This window comes from Daucus carota, chromosome 9, assembly GCF_001625215.2.
Source record: "Daucus carota subsp. sativus chromosome 9, DH1 v3.0, whole genome shotgun sequence".
NCBI lineage: Eukaryota > Viridiplantae > Streptophyta > Magnoliopsida > Apiales > Apiaceae > Daucus > Daucus carota.
In genome coordinates, this window is record NC_030389.2 from 13,233,865 (window position 1) to 13,258,092 (window position 24,228).

The 24,228-nt window shown below is 31.6% G+C and overlaps 1 protein-coding gene across 1 annotated transcript; it reads left to right on the forward strand.

The window, feature by feature from the left end:
* Positions 1–347: 347 nt before the first annotated feature.
* LOC108201288 (uncharacterized) lies at positions 348–20,301 on the forward strand. Its single transcript, XM_017369579.1, has 4 exons — positions 348–500; positions 13,201–13,455; positions 19,461–19,659; positions 20,156–20,301. Exons 1-4 carry the CDS (start codon positions 348–350, stop codon positions 20,299–20,301), a joined length of 753 nt encoding a protein of 250 aa, XP_017225068.1.
* Positions 20,302–24,228: the final 3,927 nt, after the last annotated feature.

Below are 24,228 nucleotides of genomic sequence, written 5' to 3' on the forward strand. Positions count from 1 at the left end.
AGTTGATAGCCAGAGTATGCTCTTGAAACCAAAGGACCAGAACCATTATTCAAAGATCGATCAATCTTCCCTCTGAATGATGTGAAATAGAAAAATTATTGTAGTTAAGTTTCTTCTTCTCAAACATTCTGTTAAGCTCTCCACAAGTTGTTAGGAGGTTGTTTAATTCAAGAGGAGCAGCTTCCAAAAGTCACAGTTGAATTTTCCCCTTCCCACAATAGATTGAGTACCCTTTTGGTTTGGCTCCTGTATAGCGGTCAGTATATTCATGAGGCCAGACCTTAGCATGACAGTAACCACAAGCCTCATTAGTATGCAAAATTAGTCCTTCTTCAAGTTCGTGTGAAATGATACGGAAGCTCGCTGAAACTAGAATAAATGTTGCTCGTCAAAATATGTCCCACAGTGATCATGCTTCTCATCAGAAAACCATTGATCTTGTTAAAGAGTACAATGCTCAGTTTGAAGGCAAGGTTGTAGCCATAATGTTAGATACAAAGGTATATTATGCTAATTTCAGCTTACCCGCGAATGTGATCAGTTCATCGACTCTCTTAAATGGTTGCAATATTTGACAGGGTTAGTGACATTTGAACAAGTGTAATGTAAGAAGAGTGGAAGGATTGTAAGTAGCAGATAATTGAGAAATAATAGAGTGGGTTAATAGGCAAAAATATCACTTAACTCACAGCCAACTTGCAATTGGGTCACAAAACTCAAAAAGCTTGCAAATGAATCATTGAACTGGATTTAACTTGCAGTCAACTCACTGAGCTAATAAAAACTTGCATTTAGGTCACTGCGCCGTTAAGTATCAGTTGACTTTAACGGTATCCATTAAAAAATTAATAAAAAATGTGGAAAAAATATAAATTTTTTTAACTAATATGAAAAGAATTTAAAACTTCAAAAAAAATCTATATATTTTGAAAAAAAATTAAAAAATCGAAAAAATCTGGAAGTTCAAAAATTATACTTACAATTATGAAACTAAAAAAATTTCAGAGTTTTTCCCAAATTTCCAGATTTTTCAAAATTTTAAATATTAAAATTTTTTAGATTTTTCCGAAGTTGTTACATTTTTTCATATTATTTTAAAAATTACATATTTTTTAAAGTTTTTTCAATATTTTCAGAAATTTATAAGTTTTTTGAAATTTTTTTTTTAAAAAAATCAATTTTCTTTTTTTCAAAGTTTTTAAATTTTTTTAACGGATTCCGTTAAAGTCAACTGAATTTGACGGCGTAGTGACCTAAATGCAAGTTTTTATTAGTTCAGTGAGTTGACTGCAAGTTAATTCTAGTTATATGATCCATTTGCAAGCTTTTTGAGTTTAGTGACCTAATTACAAGTTGACCATGAGTTCAGTGATCTTTTTGCCTATTAACCCCGATTATACATGGAATAAAATCACTCACAAAACTCCTTGTTGCAGCATTTGTACAAGAAGATTTAGAAGAACTTTCTTCTGGACCCGTCAACCTTGATTGAATTCTTGATCAGTGACACATAAGAACCTAAACAAGATGAATTATCACAAATTAATGCTCAAAATCGAGAAGTTGAAATCAGCTAAACTTTGCTTGTTCACAAAAAGTATCCATTATAAGCTAGATAACCAACAATCTGGTTTGTCTGATTGCATAAATTTTAAGATAAATTATACATCTATAATTATATATAATTTTTTTAATGAAGAATACAGTCCCAAAGTCCGTTTAACCAAGTATGTCAGATTTATTACAATACAAAATTAATTTAAAAAGAGAATCATATTCCTTCTCCAATAAATATGATGGTAATATCAAAGCTCAATTAAAGTGGACTTGTCTGTACACCAGCAGTCAAATATAAAACTCAACTAAGATGTGAAGATAGACAAGAAGAAATCTTTGATCTTGTCCTTAGACGCAAGAGCTATGAACACGAAATGCTTAAGGTGCTTGATATGGCCTGCATGTGTGTACATATATAAAATGTGTGTAAATAGAAATCATTTTAGGAGATCACCTACCATCAAAGAAGTAGTTGACTGCCACAAGGCTGTAGGATCCAGTTCACTGACGGGACAATAATAGCAATAGCATACGTGCATATTTTTATATCCGAAGGATTTAAGCAAACTATATGTTTTGAGCTTTATGATCATATTTGAATCTTAAACTATGATAACCTTGTTTTACATAAAGTAGCCATCTCAACAAAACCATTTGCAGATCGATGCCAACTTATGCCCTATGGCAACAGAACTCTGACATAAAAATTTGATGTTGATCTATCCCCACTAACACGTAGACAACACAGCAAATGACGATCTTAGAAAACATACTTGGGTCATGACGAGCAGCATTCGGCAATTGCTTCAGCGCCCTACGCTCCTCTACAACCTCTTTGGTCATGCACAGTTTCGGCCTGCCACATTTTTTCAGGAAATTCATTGGGAGAAAGGGTGTGTCGTGTAAATCCAATTTATATACACACTAATATTGAAGCAAACGTTCCCCCTAAAACCGATCTCGGAGAGGCAATCCAGTACTGTACAGAATAGAAATTGAGGGTAGGGAGAGAATACTTGAGCTGAGGCAAAGAGCAGAGGGACAATAGAAAGTATAAACTGACATGGAGAACGAAGAAGATAAGGAGCCCATGGCATTACAGAAACTGTGTTTTCACAGGTATTTATCTTGCTCTTTTTACCTTTAGTCTACTTTTAATATATAGAAGTAAATGTTAGGATATATGGGCGATAGCCGATAGATAGCAGTCGACTTAACTTTTGAAATGATTTATTTAGTTTACTCCAAGCAGAATATGTTGTCACAACCAGAATATGTCTATCTAGCTCCAGTAATAACTCTTATGTAATAAATATACACTTGGAAGATGTTCATTAAATTGTTCAAGTCAAGTCGTACAAAGGAATGATAGCAAAAATAAGGGGAAGTTACTGTTAATTATTTGACAGTATAGCTACACAGTACAACTAGTTGTAGATGACGACAGATTGTTTATATCTGACAGTAACATTGACGGAAGCTCTAAAAGACAGCTAATTTCTTTACAGCAATATCAACAGGGAATCATACTATCATCTCAAGTCCATATTATGAAAGCAAGCCTTGGTGTCTCAAAGATACTGTCTTTAGAGTTATGATTTGATTTGAATCTTCATCAAGTAAAACCTTGTGGCAGATAATGATGTTCAAATTCAGGGATGCTGCAGGAGTTTGTTTTGTAGCACACCTTCAAAAATTAGGACAGAAGCTCAAGAGTTAACAAGACAAAGATTGCCGATTCAAGGAGATAAAAATTAGATATATAATTGTGCATGTGCCGAACAATTGTAGCTCATTATCACAATTAATATATCTGATTAAAATTATTTGTAATATTTATTATCATCGTTATGCGTTGCATCTATTCATAAATATAATTACATAGAATATATATATATATTATACTCCATCAGTTTCAAAATACATGTCCAATTTAAGAAAAAAAAAATTAGAATACTTGTCCACTTCAACTTTCAATGTAAATTTATATTTCCAAAATCAACTCTCCTTCACATATTTCAAATTTATGTTTCCAAAATCTACCATATACCACATATTAGGTTCAATTAATGACTTAATACACCTTTTTTTTCCCCCTCAAAATCCACTTTTCTTAAACTATGTGCTTTTTTGAAAGTGGACATGTAATTTGAAATGGAGGCAGTATTATGATAATGATTTTTTTTTATTACACTCTATAAAAAATTATCATAGAATGTAATAAGTATTAATATTTCATCTTATATATGTGTGGAAATGAAAATTTTGATAAAAATATTTTAAATATATATATAGAAAATTCATTACTATGAAAATTCAATAAATAATTAATACTATATGAAGTTAATGTCACAATGATTTTGGAAAAAGTGTGTAAATTCTAGAGAGAGAAAGCAAATAGAGATTTAGAGCGATAAACAAGGCGCGGAGAGGTCGTCTGAAATCACCAGTCTTAGAAGTGAGCAATAAAATCAGTGAAGAAAAATGATTACATGCCTCAAAAGCATGCGAGATCAGAAGCAGTGTTTTTGACTCGTAGCCCTGGAGAATCTCAATCCCATCGTCATCGGGCGACGCGGTGATGAAGGCGGTGGCGAACGCCTCGCCCTCGATCTTGGCGGCAATCACTCGCGCCTTTTCCTCGGGAAGCGTGTCGTAGCGCTTAGAGATGACAGAGGGGGAGGAGAGCGTCTCGAGGAGGCGTTTGGTGACGGCGTTGCAGGTGCGTTGGGAGGGGGGCCAGATGGCGTAGGTCACCGGAGATTTGGAGATGGAAGGGGAGGGTTGAGACGGTTTGTCGTCGATTTCTGCCATTGTTGTGGTGGGTGTTTTGAAATCTTCGTCGATTTAGTCACTCATTTTGGTGTTTTGAGTTAAGGACAGACAAAGATAGGATGGAGGTAGACAAAGATAGGGATGAGGTGGGTGGTTACCAATGATGATGCGAACAGAGTGATGAAGTAGTGTTGTTTGAGAAGGGATTATTTTGATTTTACCGATATTGATTCTTTTGGTAGTGATTCGAGTTTTTTAGATCTGCGTTTGAGGTTGGTGTATGTTACGCCTACTGATGGATATACATCGTCCTCTTCGCGGTCGTGTGTGCGGGAGAGATACCGTAGTGGTGGTGGTTGAGGGTTGCGACGACGGCAGTTCCGGGTTCAGAAATGAAGGCGTTAATTGTGCCTTAACTGACGACGTTAATTGTGCCTCTTAGTTGAGAGCGTTAATTGTGCCTCATAATTGAGGCCGTAAATTGTGCCTCCTAATTGAGGGCGTTTATTGTGCCTCATAATTGAGGGCGTAAATTGTGCCTCCTAATTGAGAGCGTTAATTGTGTCTTAATTGAGGGCGTTAATATTTTATTAACTGTGGCTTAATTAAGAGTTTAATTGTCTCAATTATGAGTTATCATAATTGTGTGTATATTTTGATCAACACATGCACATACACGTGATTTTATTAATAATTAATTACTGGATATATTTTTTATTTTTATAATATATATAATCTGTTATAAATATATATCGACTTATATTCTTCCTGTTTCCTTTGTTTTATTTTCAGGATTCTTGGAAGAAGACGAGTTTTTCTTTTCGGACATTAAAGTTTTATTGTCTAAATTGCCCCCGGTCATCTTGCATGTCCGATGGTTAGATAATAGGCTTTCTTGAATGAAAGAATTATCACGGTGAATTGCCGATTCATATTTGTGAGATTTATTCTCATTTTCAAAAAAAATGTCACAATGATTTAGATTGTTTATTTTCACATATGTTTAAAGATTTGTAAATTACATCCAAAAGATAGCACAAATTTTAATAAATAGAAATACAACTTCAAGCTCAGAAGTGCAAAAAGTGAACCTAGGTCTCTTCAATTTTCAAAAATTCTACCTCAAATGATAGCATTTGTTTTGGGCCATTTGTATTTGTGAATCTTTAATGAAAATGGATATCCCTTTATTACCTCTCTTGAGAATGAGTACCATTTATTCATATTTGTTTCTTACAGTTTTTTTTAATGAATGGGTAATTGATGATAAGCAACGTTGCTAGGGTTTGAATTGGCGAGCTATATTAATATGATTATTAGAAAAATCAATTTTATAATGGGTAATACTATTTTTTCAAAAAAATATAAAGATAATTTAATCATTTTCTAGATAATATAACATCGAAAATTTTGACGAATTTAAACTAAAATTTATAATTATATTTTAAATTACTCATTAAAATTAGAGAGTCGTCATTCGGTGACGCCAAGAAACTTTAACAATGTTGAAACATGTTAGTTTCTAGATTTTTGTATGATATATGTTAAAAATTTAAAATATAGTGATGTGAATTTAAAAAAATATTTTTTGTGTAACTTATTGTTTATTATTTTAAGAGATACTAAATCCTGACTATTTTTCAAGTATTAGATAAAAGTAAGCATTCTTATTTTATTAATATTTTAAATGTGAAATGTTGTCATTATATTATATTTACTTTTATATCTTTGATATGAGATATAATATAAACAACTATAAACATTAAATATATATATATATAATATATATATATATATATATATATATATATATATATACAGAGAGAGAGAGAGAGAGAGAGAGAGAGAGAGAGAGAGAGAGAGAGAGAGAGAGAGAGTTAAGTTCAATGGAGACCACATTTTTTCTGAAGACCTGGAGACCACCTATGTTCTGCAAGTAAAATATTTCATAAAAACATTGTAAAACATATAGTTTTGCAAATCATGTTCTACCAAATCATTATTTCATCTAAAATCTTGAATATCATATAAGTTTTACATGTGCAACATTACAAAATGTTTTGTTCTATGAAATATGTCTAGTCTGCAGAACATTTGTTCAACTTGAAGAACATACATTATTTACTTATTAAATATAGATGATTTTCAACAATTTTAATGAATATATGATATTTGTAGAACATATTTTACAAAATAATGTATTTTATAGTGTTTTGATTGCAGAACATACGCGGTCTCCGAGGTCTCCGATGAAATTGCGGTCTCCATAGAACTTTCCTCTCTCTCTCTCTCTCTCTCTCTCTCTCTCTCTCTCTCTCTATATATATATATATATATATATATATATATATATATATATATAGTCCTACTCCAATAGAAACCAAATTAGCCTAAAAACTAAAAACCAGTTTCTGGACAGTTTTTATCACTATTTTTAACTACAGAAATCACTAATTTGTACATAACATATCACTAATTTATATATAGCATATCTCGCGAATATAAATATATATACACACATATATGCAATGTATATGACCATCATCTTCACCCAAATCGTAATAATGGACCTCTTACTACCATTACCAAACGTTTCTATGACTTGCCATCATTGTCTATCATCACCAATAGTCAAATACACTTTCCATCATAACTTACAAAACTAACGACTACTTACTATCATCATACAACTTCTCTTGCGGCTTCCTACCACCAAGAACCTTCCTACGGATAAAATTAATCATTTATAATCGATTATCAATAATTTAGATAAGTAGATTTTCTCAATTTTTTTGATAATAAAAATCGGTTTTTACATAATGTATAAAAACAGTGATTAGTGCAGTATAAATTAGTGATAGCCGTAGTTATAAATAGTGGTAGGGAAACTGGTTTCCAGTTTTTATTTTAAGAGTGGTTTCTATTTGATCATGAGCCTATATATATATAGAGTCATACTCCAATACAAACCAAATTAGCCTACAAACTAAAAATTCAATTTTTAATCACTATTTTGTACATCACTGATAACTATTTTATATATATATAACATATCTCTCAAATATAAATATATATACATACATGTATATGCAACGTATATGACCATTATCTTCACCCGAACCATAATAATGGACCTCTTACCACCATTACCAGATGTTTCTATGACTTGCCACCGTTGCCTACAATCACCAATAGTCACATACACTTTCCATCATAACTTACCAAAACTAACGACTACTTACCACCATCATACAGCTTCTCTTGCGGCTTCCTACCGCCAAGAACCTTCCTATGACTGAAATTGATATCTATAGTCGATTATCAATAGTTTAGATAAGTAGATTTTCTCACTTTTGATAATAAAAATCGTTGTTTATATACTGTTTAAAAACAGTGATCAGTGCAGTATAAATTAGTGATACCCGTAGTTATAAATAGTGGTAGGGAAACTGGTTTTAATTTTGCATTCAATAATTGGTTTGTATTTGATCACTTGCCTATATATATATATATAGGCTCATGATCAAATACAAACCAATCTTAAAATAAAAACTAAAAACCACTATTAAAACTCCTTAATTTACTAAAGGCACTCACCTGCACTAATTCAACCCAGCATAGCAATCCTCCCCCAAAATCTGCCCAAGTCTTTGCCCTCATTCCACGCCGCCACTACTTTAGCCACATATCTCTCACCAACCCCATTTTCTCTCTCTCTCTCTCTCTCTCTCTCTCTCTCTTCCAACTCCACATCCGCCATCAATGGCCACTACTTCACTGCTCCTGACTTCACCATCACCATTATTACATCTGCCCAACCTCTACTCCTCACCATCACCATCTTCATCCTTTCTTCGCCATCACCATCTTCATCCTTTCTCTGTCATCACCTTCTTTTTCCTTTTCCCGTCATGACTATCTCTCTCATCTATGTTCCCCTTCCTAGATCTTTTTCGAACAATCTTTCTCTCAAGAATGATTAGAACGCATTCATGGATTTTAACGTTGTTAAAATTCTTATATAGCTGTTAATATATTTATAAAAATTGATGATTTCTTCCGTACAAATTAGTGATATTCGCTTTAGAAAATAGTGATATATGTTGTAAAATTAGTGATATTTGGTTTGGAAAATAGTGATTTGTGTTACAAAAATTAGTGATTCCTCCTGATAAGTTAGTGATTTGTATCTAGTATTATTGATGATTATTGGAGATAGCTCGGATATATTAATAATCTGATTGTAATGTGAGATGAATGGAAAGTGATGGTGTAAAGGATGTCATCGCACCTTGAAGATGAAGAAGATGAACGACAGCGCGTGTTTGTTTTGTATGTATAGAATGTGTATATTAGGACGTTGTAACATTAGAAAAGGTGCGGCTGTTCAAAAATTAATGGGCTGGGTTATAATTTGTTTGGGTTGGGCTGCAGTTTGTAGTTTGTAGAATAAGATGGTTTGTAGTGGAACATGACTATATATATATATATATATATATATATATATAACATATATATGCACACACAGACACACACATATATATTAGTTTGTGTGTGTGTGTTTGGATATGTGTGTGCATCTGTTTTTGTGTATTTTAAATTACAAATTCAAAAAATTCAATATAAATTTGTATATGTGTCAAACATTTATATATTTTATCACAATTAATATTTATGTCTAGAATTATATTTTATAATGCAGTGTCAGGAATGACGAATCTCTGTATGGTTTTTTGTTAGGTCCCAATAGACGTAGAAAGGGAGCTTGAATACGTCTTTTACCAATTCGTCATTTTAAATCGATTGCGGAATATAATTCTATTTCAGTTTATGTCAATCGTAATCAAACAAATTCAATAAGTTCGGGATATATTAATCTATTAGAAATATATCTCGGGTGCTATAAATTCCATCACAAGGTTGGCTACAAAGACTACAAATCACTAACCTTACACTTGGGAAACTTTCACGGAATCTTTTAGGGATAAATATTTTCCTAGGACAATCGAGCTAATTTGAAATGAAATTTTATTAGGTTAGAACAAGGAGAGAAACAAACTATGGTGGAGTATGAAGCTAAATTTGCTCGTGTAGCTAAGTATGCACCGGCTCTAGTTGTGGATGAAGTTAGTGTTAGGTCCAATCAGACGTAGAAGGGGGGGTTGAATACGTCTATACCAATTTCTTCGATTTAATTTAATTGCGGAATAATTCTGTTTAAGTCCAGTTTAAATCAATCGTAATCAAACAACTCCAGCAAGTCGGGGAATATTCTTATATTAAAAATAATCCTCGGGTGCTACAAATTCCAACACGAATGTCGGCTGCAGTCCTGCAGAGACTACAATCACTCTAATACAAACTCTCGATTAAATCGATATTCTAACTTTGCTCTCGAGAATGTGTATAGTGTGTGCACTTACAAAGTGTGTAGTTAGTTTCAAAATAAAACTACAATGCTCTATTTATAGGCTTCCAACATCTAACCATGGTTAACGAGTTCGTCTTGGACGAATTCAATTTAACTGTGGTTAAATTGAATTGTCCAAATAAAAACTAACTCAAAACACTTAAAGTTGCGCCTCTCTAGAAGTCAAACATGGCGCCAGTCAAATGTTGCGCCTCAACAGTGCAGTGGAGTGAGAGGATATTTACTTAGAATTATTCTAAGTAAAAAGAACAAAGTTGTGCCTTGACAGAAAGTCAAAGATGGCGCCATGATGCTTGGTCCAATGTTGCGCTCGTCAATTGTTGCGCCACAGTGGAACACCTTCACAGTTATCTCTCATCTGACTGGAGCAATGACTTGAGTTTGCGCTTCAGGACTTAGAATTTTCTCCAAGTGAATCAAGGTTGCACCTATACAGTGGAGAGTGTTCACTGCTATCACTCCATTGACCGTGACTTGACCTTGAACTTGCGCCACACTATTATACAGTGTATCAGTGCATCCTGGTACTTAGAAAAATTCCAAGTTCACAAGTGAACTTGCGCCAAACTACATATGTAGGCGCAAGTTTGACTTAGTCAAACTTCTACATAGTAATTTATATTATAAATATGTATATACATAGAGAGAAAAGTTCAATGGAGTACACATAATGATTGGAGTATTGGAGGACAAAGTATCCACCATCCACTCATTTTCCATCCAAGGGCTGACATTTGTTTGGCAGTTTTCTATTGTTAATATAAAATAAATTCATTTAAGTCATACTGTATTTATGTTAGTATGTCTATACGTATACTGTACTCATTAACTGGCAGTTACAACTACCGCAAGATTCTAGCATCTCTATTCTGATAAAATGAAGTGTACATTCAACTTTGCATTTTCCATGTTCTTAGTTTGTGCTGCACTCCAATATCGGAGATTTTACAAGTTTTCGAGTCATAGCTTTTTTTTTTTCTTTTTTTTTTTCTTCATTCTCCACAGACACACATGGCAATTGATCGTCATCAATCAAATTCGTTGGATTGCCTTTAATAATTGTATTCTGGTTGAGTTGTTTGTGTGTAAATATTTTGAGTATAAACGTTTCTCATTTGGAGTCGACAGATCATGTGTATTTTTCTGTCCCGCGCGCTCAAAACTTTGTTCAAATTATATAGTTATATCGGAGGAAGCAGGGTCAGCGAAATAACTTCATGGAGGACAACAAATTCTTCAAAAATATGTGTTGTGGAGGGCACAATGCATAAGTTACAAAAGGGGAGAAAAACGATGACTGTATATTATGTCTTTTTTGACACAGCATGCATTGCAGACCCCTAGCGTGCTCTCACCTAGCGCAGGCAACATTACTACTTCAAATCTCGTGTTCTTAACCCATTCCGATTGTGCGTCTGACAAAATTAACAGCACATCAGTCATAATTGATGTAGTGAACTTCTTCTGTATATATCCATCGTATGTCCTTATATTCTTAACTTTGTTCTAATCTTACCTCACGCAGTCGTTGCTGCCTGCAATTGAATATAAACCACGTTAAAGCATACATTTATTCAAACACAAATTAAAAGCTATCCCCTCTAACGCTTAAAGCTATTACCTTTGTCATGTTATTATTAACCATAACCTTCCCAGTCCTGTGTATTTTGGAATCACCTTCTATTGTCCCCTTTGTCATAGTGTTATGCAATTACACACGTTCAGATGTATTACAAATTTACAGGTCAGAAGGGTGGACAGGCATAATTGTTAGAGCATCAATCTTGCAATAAAAACCCAACTGCAATTAAAAAAAATATAGCTATACCGCAGAACACCACAAACATACTTCAATTAAATAAAGGACTAATATTAATATGTTGCATGACACAATCCCTAAAAAAACACTTAGTGTTCTGCACTAACACATTTCCGAACTGAAAATCAACAAGAGTCAAGTTTCTTTTATGGAGCTAAAGGTCAGCAGATATTTATGGTATGAAGTAGCATAATAATCATTCAAATGTTCTTGTTTTCTCTCCAGACCATAGAAAATGGTACATGATGAATGTTCTGCAGAACTTCTGTTTTGTTTTGTATTCAGCAATGCTACCTGCAGTCCTGCACTATGAATCAGTAGCAAAAGATCTGAGTATGAAATTGTAAACAAATCCCCAAAATATAAAAATAATCTCTAATTTGGCAGAACACATATTGTAAACAAGATTATCAACTAATAGCACAAAATGGAGAACCCATTTATTCTAGACTGATTCATAGGCTTCATTATTAATAAAAAAAATCACTACAAACATAGAATTAAGCCGCGGGACAATCGATATTTCTGTCATGCAATCCCTTTTCAACAAAACAAAAAAAAAATTCTGACCTAATGAGACAAATTTAGATTAATACTACTTTACAACCCTAGTTATTCAACTCCGATTAGACCTTTAGGATGGCATACAAATCAAAAAAGCGAGAAAACTAAGGAAAGACTTCAATTACATACCCAGAATCATCTCAGAATCATCTTAATCTGAGTCGCCATTTGTTCCTCGCGATTTCCCCTATAGTCGACGCCACTTCAATCTTATAGCAAACAACGAAAAGGATAAAGGCGTATATCTTGCACTATATCCGTAACGGCAGTTGAGATTTGAAAGCAGGATATGGTATAGTGAAGTATACGAAGATACGGAAATGTATACGAGATATGTTCAACCGCGTGTGTATTATGCTTTTTTTAAAGTTAAAACAAGAAAAATGGATCTGTTTATTAGGGACCGCAGGATCTGTTTTAATCCAATGGCTCTAAGGTTGTACTCCATGTACTCCAATTATATTGTACTCCATATAACCCAATATATTATTAATTGTTGAATAAATTTCTTGAATTATTTATCTTTCAAGTAAATTCCAATTAATAGTATATATATATACATAAATAAATATAAATTTAATTCCATGCTAATGCAACTGGAACAGCTTGATTGACTTGATCAATTATTCATTGATCGAATCCATTGAATACTTTCGTACGTCCTGACGTCCTGTGCACTGGTCTGGTTCACGAACGACTCGAACTGAAATAATTCCTTAAATCTTTTTGCTTGATAATATACTTGATTAGTCATTCCGGGTTAGATGTTGCTTCGATAAATTTGATTATAAATAATCAAAATAGATATACTAGAATCTTCTGGTCTTTGATACTTGATCTTCAGGCAATCTTGATAGCAGAAACTGATTGTGCTTTATTCATCACTGAGGCTTGAACATATTAATGAATTTCTTCCAGTGGACTGATGTTCGTCTTAGATATCTTAATTGTCTTTGTCTGTTCGTATCGGATCTCCAACCTGTAGATTCCTGTATTATACTTACGTATTGTTTCCTGTCCTTTTGTTGTGTTGAGTTATCGTAATTACATTTAGGTTACATTATGCTTTACAGTTAGTAGGGCGCGTAGGTTTGAGAAAGGACTGAGAAGTGAGATTAAGAGGCGTGTGGCTGCTTTTGAGCTGAACAGCTACAAGATGGTGCTGAACAAAGGTTTGGTAGTAGAGAAGGGATTGATAATAGATGATGGAAAGAAATATCGTAAAACTAAGAAGATGGCTGAGCCTTTGAATAGATTTAATGAGACCGGAGCGTCACGAAAGTTCAACATTCGAGGCAATGGTGGAAATGTAAATCGAGCAAGTTCAGGAAACAAGCTCTCATGTTCTAGATCTCGTAGGAATCACTTAGATAAGGACTGTTGTTGGAATACAGGTGCTTGTTTCAGTTGTGGAGAGATAGGACATAAAGTTTCTGAATGTTAAAAACGCGACCCAATCGGAATAAGGATAATGCAAACCAAGGTACTTTGACATCTCTTCCCGGACCAAACTAAAGACATGTCTATCAACAGCAAGATTGAGGTAAGATGACAACTCATTTCCACTTAAATATTTTATTGCGCGTCCACTTCGTTGTTGTGTTTAAATTTGGGGATCAAATTTTTTTAAGGTGGGTAGATAGTGATAACCTGTGTTTTTCCTTGTCTTATAAAAAAAAACTTTTCAATGTTGTCTATAACTTTGATAAAATATATTCCTTATGTGATTACGAATTTTAATATAGGTGTTGTTACTTTATAAAATATTTATATACTTATGTGTTATCCTTAAGCAAAGGCTTAAGCCAAAACTTCCGTTAGTAAGTAGATAGATATTAATTTAAAATAGTGACCACGTACCCATAATGGTAGGAACACATTGAACTAATTATGTACATAAATATACGTACTTGCTTCACTTATTTTTTTGTACAGCTCTTCTTTACAAGGTACGTCTATGTGTAGGTTTATGTCTCTGCTTATGTGCTCTACTCTGTTTTATACTGTCTGCTCATATTTGATATTATATGTATAAATTGTTTAGTACATTGGATTTAGGTTGTCACTGTGTATATGCATGTCTCTTCTTCCTAGTTTTACACATACTGTTGGTGGCTGCTACATATTATATGTCTTTTGTCATTAAGTGTCTGTGCAATATCTACTTATCTAGTTTTAAAGGTCTCGTGTTTTTATGTTTTGTTAGTCATTTTGCTTTTGTATATATTTGAGTATGATTTTCATTAGATCCAAAAGTTATTTTGGAGTGATTAAAATTATATTTAAAATTAAATTCTGAAAAGTATGCATTATATATATATATATATATGTATGTATGTATGTATGTATATGTATCAATTTTGGATATGAATATCTTTGATTTTATAATTTAATATGGATGTTAATCTTCTATAAATTATATTAGATTTATGTAATCAATATAGATTATTTTATTAAAATTATTATTATTATTATGTCATTCATATCCATTATTATATTTTACTTGTATATTTATAAACAAAATCGTTTAGTAAATATTTGTGGATATTTGAATATTATGAGATTGTTTAAATTAATATGTTTATATTTGATTAGCTACATATGTATAAATGATTAAGGAGCCGTTTGTTTGGGATAACTGACAAAGGGAAAGGGAAATAACTAACTTCATTCCCTTTGTTGGTGTTTGTTTTATAAAATTTGTCATTCCCTTTCCTCTTTTTTAGTTGTAGGTTTACCCAACTTCCTTCCTTGTCCATTCCCCACCCCCCACTAGGTATTTGATTTCCCTTTCCTTATCCTTTTTCAATTCTATTTATAATTTATTTCACAAATCATTAAAAATAAGAGGTGATATGTGAATGCTTTTTTGAAAATCAAAATTAAATTTTAATTTAACTTTTATAAATTAAAAATAATTTATAAGTCAAGTCATTCAAAAAATAATAATATTTTTAAATAATAAATTATATTAGTTTATAAAAATAAAAAAATATATCATTATAAAAATAAATATTATTAACTTTTTTTAAGTTATGTGATATTTAAAAAATTATATACAAAAATAATCATATAACTTTCATTCGGTTTCCGGATCAAAACCAAACAGATAATACAATTCAGCATCATTCCTTTCCTTTCGCTTCGTTATCCTTTCAGAATTCCATTCCATTTCCCTGAGTCAAACCAAACGGCCCCTAATTTTTGTTGAAGTCTGGAGTGATTGAGATATGGACAGATAGAACTAAATTGTGAATTATTTATAATACTAGCCTTTAACCCGTGCGAAGCACGGGCGGGTAGATAATTCATAATTTATTATTTAAATTTTAATAACTTTTTATTAATATTTTTGTATTAATGAGTTGAATTTTAATTAAATTATTTTAACCAACTAATTATATGTTCTCACAAAAATTTAGCTTTTACAATTTATTATCTATTTATAAATATTTTTGTGTCATTAATATGTGATAATTTATTATTCAATTAATTTTAAATCAGATTTTTCAGATTTCGTATATTTTCATATGTACGAAAAAAGATATTTATCGTGTAATAAATTAGAGTTAGAAAGGGTTACGTAATGGTTAGTGTTTGTATTGAAATAGAACACGTTAGAGTTAAAAAAAAGTTATATAAAAAGGTTTTGTTAAAAAAAAGATATTCAAAATTTGGTATTTATATTTTTAGTTTTAACATCATTATAAATTTTTTTATAAAATATTATATGATAATATATTGTCATGAGTGCTTTTTCTTTCTAAGGTCTACATATTCATAGATAAATTGTATTGAAATACAATAAAACCGCATCCGGGATTTCTTTATTTCAAGAAAGTTTATCATCTAACCAAAAGTCATGCAAGTATAACTTCGGACGTTTAGACAATAAAGTTTAAATAAGAAAGTCACGAAACAGCTCGCAACCCAAGTATCCTGAAAAGTGAAACAAACAAAACAAAACATAAATCAATATACAAGAAAATCATATATATTTTTATATATATAAATTTAATTAATGTAAAAAAATAATAAATCTAGTAAAAAACAAAAAAAGAAAGGAGTGTACATGTTTAATAGAGTACAAATAAGATAATAAAGAAATATTAATTAAAACTAACAAAAGAAATCTAACCTCCTTTGGTTAGACACATAAAATTAAATTATTTAATCGAGGATTAAAATAATAGACATTAAAAGATAATTAAATATATCATATTTAATGACCACCACAATGGTAACACAATCCATAAAAATGGCAACCAAACAGGTACTTAAAGCCATTAAAGGTACAATAAAATCATCAATAACGACCCCCATAAATGATACTAAATATTCATAAAGAATATTTAACTTGCAAGAGATTTGAAATATCACAAATTAGCCACAATATTAGCACATGCGATATGAGACATCAAATTAAACGATAAATTAGCACAATCAAATGCTAAACATACCAAATTAGAATCCTTCCAATTTCAAAATATTGCACATTACATACATATATAATATTCAAAAACAATGACATAAATAAAATAAAATGATAACATGCACCTAAAAATATGTTAAAAATTAAAACTATTAATTTAGAAGATCAAAAACACACTTAACATACCCACACAATCAAGAACACCAAGACCAGTTATCGAACTCTACAATGGACATGATTTCAGAATAATATTACTGCCAACCATAACAAAAATCCGGCAAAGACAAAACCATGTCAGAAAAAATCGGGAAAAAGGTTACAAATTCGACCTGATCTACACAGCAATCCAAACAAAATTAACAAACCATATACAAATTCATGATTTCGATTACCTAAATTTTTTTACACAACCTTAAAATCAGAAGAGCAAAAATATAAAAACATAACTATGAACTAGATATACTATTGTAATATATACAAAACAAACAAATTGGACAATAAACCACAACAGACAATTATCTTTGATCACAACAAGATATTCGAGAAAAAAACGTACCTATTCAAAGAGACGGGGATATCTTGATTACATATGGTATTGAGAGAATAAACTTACTGAATTCAAAGAATTAAGTCCATAAAATCGAATCAACAACCTGAGGAAGAGATGGAGTGATCGACGGAGGGGACGCGAGTATGATCGTCATTGTAACGGAGAACGCCATCATGATAACGGGAGAGGATTAGAACTCATCAACTTGGGACGCTCTAGCTGGGGTTTTTAGTTGGTGTGAGTTTTAGATGCTATGAATTGGAAAACGTTTCTAGATTATTTTATGTCATGAGTGTTTTTAGTATTTAAAACTATTTAACAATGTAAGAGTAATGGACCTCCACATGTTGTAGACTTGTAGTTTTAGAGGGAGAGTGTCAAATCAAAAAATATAACTAAAAATTTGGACTACAAATTATACCCATGTTGGCTTATTATAGTATATATATTATAAATGTTTAAAAGTGATGGATGGACTTGTTTGAGTGGGCTTTATGTGTTTACCTGCACACAAGCAGTGTAGGTTATAATTGTGCATGTTCAGATAAAAATAATGTTGTCTGTATATATAATATAATATTAGTTTATATCTGCTTGGTTTATAATACGTGTTATGATTAGTGTATGTACTTAGTTTATATCTTCTTGTATTTATTTATATAATTGTTAAGATTATTTGTATGATCAATTGTTTTATTTAATTATCCCCGTTAATAAATATTGTAAACCAGTGCTAAGTTATTGTTTATATATTAGTTTATTATATTTTTAAAAGACAAACTATTTTAAAGAGTCTTTTTTTTCAAAATCATTTCTTTATATATTATTTTATGTAACTATATTATATTAAAAAGGTTCAGTTTTAATAGAGTTGCTTGTTTAATTATGTCTCAAGTTAAATTTATTGTGTATAAATATATTATTTATAAGTAATATGTGACCTTGTTATTATTTTGATGTTTAAGTTATTTTTTTCTGACTTGCTATCAAGTTAAATATTTTAGATATATACATTCTCATTTAGCACTGACTTATGAAACCTTAGTATCTACGTATAGTTCCGGAACTAGCCTATAATACCTAATAGTGCCTGTTGTGATACCTTCGGGGTTGCACACTTTATGAAACCTTAGTAAGGGCGCATTACTAACAAATTATGAACTCATGATATCGAGTCACCGGGTATTTGTGATCTTAGTGAGCTGTGGAATTAACTTATGTCACTATGAATTATAAATTTGAATAATGATTCTGGATTTATGGAACTTATGAAATTATGCAAAACACTTGATCCACTAGCTTGTACGATGGGTTATCTTGTGGGGCTTGTATAGCTCATTACTTACAAGTTTTCAGGTGACTAGCTTTTGGATCGGGAGAGAATTGGCTTAGTTTGCTCCAAAGATTTGAACTTACATATTTTTAGTATTTTATAGAGTTGTGTCACTTTATTCAAATTTTATGTCAAACTATGATTTCTTCGATTTTAACTGTAATATCATTGCATTTGGAGTCTATTTGTTAAATTTATGACATTTGAGATTTAGCATGTAAATATAAGCTATTTTCTTAAAAAGTTGGGTCATTACAGTTGTAAGGACGGGCATTCCCCCGTCCCGCTCGACCCCGATCCGATCCCCGCCCCGTTCGGATCGGGTATTTCGGGAATTTTCCGGGATCGGGGCGGGGAACAGGGAAGGTTTTATAAAAAATTCGGGGATCGGGGTGGGGTCGGGGATTCGTGTCTACCCGGATTGTATATATATGTAAATAATAATATATTTATATATATGTTATACTAAATAAATTATTAAAAATAGATATCTTTTATAATATTATTAAAAATTAAAAAAATAATCTTTAGTTTTATTGATCGATTATTATTATATTATACTGTAATATAATATATCTATAATTTCATAATTATCATTTATTTATATTATAAATCAATTTTAATATAATTTGATGTTGAAAATATGAGATAATATCATTTTATTAGTATATTATGAGTTAGTGGTTTGTTTTTTTTATTATAAGTATATTATATATTATAAAAGTTTTTTTTATTAAAACTAAAATTCACCGAATCCGCGCGAGGGTTCCCCGTTCCCCGTTCAGGGCGGGGATCGGGGAGGAAAAGAATCTCCATTCGGGGTTCGGGGACGGATATCGAATTCGGGGATTGGGGTGGGGATAATACTCCACGACCCCGAAGTGCCCATCCCTATACAGTTGGTATTCAGAGCCAAGGTTAACTTCTTGTAGACTGCCATTTAGGCGTAACCTGTGAGTTATGGTTTAAAATATTAATATATCGTTGTGACTTTTGTAGATGGCAGATGAGTATGTTGAGTTTGAGATGTCTGACATTGAGGATCTCGTTGATAGTTCACCACCACCATCAAACTACGACCCTAGCTCAGACAGTGACAATTCTGTTAATAACTTTGACCTTGACTCTGATAATGATAGTGACAGACCAATTCAAGATAATCTTGGAGAGATCATTAAAATAATGGCCATGCTAAGAGGTCTGAACTTGAGATGGAAACTGAAAGTCTTCAAGCTGAGTTAGTTGAGGACTGTAACAGATTTCTTGATTCTTCATTAAGGGGTAGATGTGTGAATAAGAGTGCCAAAAAGCATATTAAGATTTTTGCAAAAGAAACACGAGTTGAGGACTTACAGAGTGTTGCAGTTGTAGGGGATGCTTTAAGGGGATGTCATCATTATGATTACCCTCCCTCTGCAAATTCTTCTCCTTCAGACAACTATTCATCTGATTAGATATTTTAGTGAACCTCAAGTCGTGTGTAGTGGAGAGTATTTACAAAGGAAGATTATGTTTGGGAAATGATGTATTTCTTTTGTTTGTATTTTTTTTATGTGTTGAGTAGGGAAAAAAGAATCTTGTATTGTTTTCAACTTTTTTATGAATAAAAAAATGGTTATCAGTTTATATTTTGGCTTTTATATTTTTATATTTTATATTTTGTACTATGATTAAGTTTTATATAAATTATGTAGGAATCATGTATCGCCAACAACGAAATAATAACGGAAACACCAATAACAACATTAATGCAGGTGCAAATCTGATGAATCAATTGGGAGAAACTTTAGCGACATTGGTTGGAAACCAACAGAATAGACCTAGAAGCATGATAGCTTAAGAGATTGAGTCTTCCAATATTTCTGGGATCTACAAATCCTTCAAAAGTGGATAAGTGGCTACAGGAGATGGAGAGAATTTTTGAGTTGTTAGGTAGTAATGATGAGAAGAATGTTAGTTTGGAAAGTTACTAACTCCAAGGGAGTCCTTATGATTGGTGACTTATGGATAATAGACGAGTGGAAGGCAATTACAAAGAGGCTGCCCAACCTTACACTTGGGAAACTTTCATTGAATTTTTTAAGGATAATTATTTTCCTAGGACAATAAGAGCTAATTTGGAGAGATATTTTATTAGGTTGGAACAAGGAGAGAGATTTTATTAGGTTTGAACAAGGAGAGAAACAAACTATGGTGGAGTATGAAGCCGAATTTGCTCGTTTAGCTAAGTATGCACCGGCTGTAATTGTGGATGAATTTAGTAGGGCGCGTAGGTTTGAGGAATGACTGAGAAGTGAGATTAAGAGGCATGTGGCTGCTTTTGAGCTGAACAACTACAAGATGGTGTTGAACAAAGCCTTGGTAGTAGAGAGGGGATTGGTAATAGATGATGGAAAGAAAGATCTTGAGACTAAGAAGACTGATGAGCCTATGAAGGGATTTAATGAGACCGGACCGTTAGGAAAGTTCAACAATCGAGGCAATGGTGGAAATGCAAATCGAAGAAGTTCATGAAACAAGCTCTCATAATCTAGATGTGGTAGGAATCACTTAAATAAGGACTACCGTTAGAATACATGTGCTTGTTTTAGTTGTGGAGAGATGAGACATAAAGTTCTGAATGTCCAAAACACGATCCCAATCGGAATAAAGATAATGCAACCAAAGGTACTTTGGCATCTCTTTTCGGACCAAACTCTGAACGTGTCTATCAATAACAACCTAAGCAAGATTGAGGAAAGATAACTCATTTCCACTTAAATACTGTATTGTGCTTTCATTTCATTGTTGTGTTTAAATTTGGGGACCAAATTTTTTTAAGGAGGGTGGAATGTGATAACTTGTGTTTTCCCTGTTTTAAAAACAAAACTTTTCAATGGTGTCTATAACTTTGATAAAATATATTCCTTATGTGATTTTAAATTTTAATATAGGTGTTGTTACTTTATTAAATATTTGTATGAGTCATGTTCCTCTTAGAACCCTTACCTTATTTTTAGTATTAATTATGGTTCTACAGTAGAACTGCACATGCAAAAAATGTTGTGTTTATTATATTTTAAAATTATTATGAGCTAAAGTTTTAAGATAAAATATGTCAGTCGGTTAATGTGATTAAACTTCAATTTATTTTTACCAAAACGTTAATAATTAATTTTAAAATTTAAATTATAGACATTAAATTTTGAAATCTATATTACCTTGTGTTTCTGTAACATCCCGATTTTTCGGAATATTAAAAACTAATTTCACAGCATAAATAATACCCTTACTTAAACCTATTCTTCAAACAATATATAAGTCAAAGCAGCGGTCTAACCCAATAATCAAAAGTCATAAACTAGGAGACGCAGCTCCATAAATCCAAAACCAATAACTAATAAATTCATCAAATTATTCATAATAAACACTAAGTCTTTATTCACTAATGCAAATAATCACGAAGCATAAAATCCAAAAGTCCTCAATCTTATTCTCAAAATTCTTCCACAATAGAACCTGAAATATAGAAAAAACGGATGAGCTACACAGCTCAGCAAGTAACAATTTGACTGTAAATAAATCTCAAAATCAATGGGCGGTTTTATAAAACATTGTTTCCGAAAAACAATAACAATTTGTAAAATATTTGCAAAAACAATTCCAACCCAAAGTTTATGTTTTAAAAACAATTTCAGAATTTAAATAGAACGGATCAGAACAAAATAAAACGAAATGAAAATCTATTAAATATCACAATCTTGCTCTACGACCACACTTACTCAGTGACCGAGATCTTATTTTTATTCTTTTGCCACACTTACCTAGTGACCGGAATCTAAAGTTCAATAGTCACGCGCCTTTAGCAGGTATCCGAAGTTGCACACTTGTGCGCCTACTAAGGGTATCTAAGTCTAGTTCTGGAACTATAACGTAGACTACAAACAGGTTCGAAACGTAGAGACTGTGTTCTAAAATTCACAAATACTTATATCTTATAAATTCGAAATCAAAACTCTTCTATCTTATACGAATTAAAAAAAGAATCGAAATATCTTTTCAAAATTTAAAAGCGAGTCAAAAGTACTTACCCCAAGGTCGACACTTAAAATCCGAAATTAATAACACGAACAAAGCCTATACATTTAATTAATAAACAAAACATAATTAACATGTAGTACTCCTTAAACAATCAAGAGCAAGGCACATAACAAGTCTTAACAAAATTCAAACTTTAACAACTAATAACAATCAACACAATTTCATTTATCGAATAAGATAAATAACATACATGCTGTTACAAATCTCAATATTAACCAAAGATAGCTTCTGAATATGAGAAAATAGTCACCTGGAGAATTAAAGTACATTCAACAAGGATTCCAAAATGATCAGATTCATAATAAACGAACAGATAACGAATTAGTTATGAATTTTAGAAGTTCAAGTAACACAACAGAATTTTACTCAGGACCAGTTTACATTTAAAGCAGATTTTGACGAAGCAAACAAACTGATCTCAATTAGACTATAACTAAACACTTAAAGAGCATTCTCAAAGGTTTCAGAATTGGTAAAAATCACAATTTCATGGCAAAACACGAGGGAGATATGAATTTTTAAACACTGAACAACTCGGCAGAAAAGTATAAACAGCCCTGAATCTTTGTAAGTCAGTTTAGACAATTAAATCAATTTAAACAACATACGGGTATGACTGATAACGAAATATTATATCTCAAGCTTTCCAGATTGATATCATGAGTAAATTTTGGACATACGATCAATTTGTAGCGAATTTTTTGAACATGGGAAAAAGTTTCGCGACTAAGAATTGAAGGGTAACAAATACTGTGATTTTTAGCATAGATACATTGCGAATTTCAACATACTGCCTTAGAAAAAAGTTGTATATTTTGTTGTACAGAATCAACAAAATCCGAACAATTTTCAATTTATTACGATTTTTACAACCCAACTGATTCACAGAAAATACTATATACAAATAGCATAAACGATTAAGCAAACAAGATATATTTACATCAAATACACATGACAAGGAGCAGGAAATCAATATCTCAAGTCAACATATACGTGTTAGAATCAAAGAGAAAAAGAGAGCATATCCGTCCACGTAAATTGTTGTACGACTTATTCAGATTCTAAAAGGATTCTTATATAGCACAAAAAACCTATTCGTAAATAGGAAGTTCCAAACTTGGGTCACAATTTTCTCCACCTCATAAACCAATTTCCAAATATAAGGTCTTTAATTCTACGCTTCTTTCCATTAATAAAGAATCTTCTCTATTTTATTATTCAAATTCACTAACACAAAATAATTTCTAGAAGCTTTCAGTTAATGCTAATATCTAAATATATAGATACAAACAATTTAAATCTAAAATCTAACTCATAATAACAATACTAATTATATAGAAATATTTAAATAAATAAATAAAACCACAGGATTTTACAGCTTCGCAAGGATTTGAGGCTAGTATTTCATTATTCACAAAAGTATATAATAATAAAATGTACGAGTTTATAAACGTATCCTCATACATAGATCTAGTCATTCAGATTTATAAATTTATTTGTTCAGTTTAACTTATTGTTTCAAAATTTTATTACTCTCTCCGTCCCTTTTTAGTTTTCTCCGTTTGACTCTCAATGGTCAAATTGACCATTTTTTGACAAAATATTATGGACGATTCTTTAGTTATTTTAAGAAATCAAAAATTGCATTCTAAAATATATTGTTTGTACCTTCCAATGATATAATTTT

Bases quoted from the DNA above. Each gene is read 5' to 3' on its own strand.
- LOC108201288 (XM_017369579.1), top strand. From the start codon at position 348: ATGATACGGAAGCTCGCTGAAACTAGAATAAATGTTGCTCGTCAAAAT. The intron at 501-13,200 runs GTATATTATGCT...AATTACATTTAG, and splicing joins CCATAATGTTAGATACAAAG to GTTACATTATGCTTTACAGT. The intron at 19,660-20,155 runs GTCTGAACTTGA...TAAATTATGTAG, and splicing joins AATAATGGCCATGCTAAGAG to GAATCATGTATCGCCAACAA.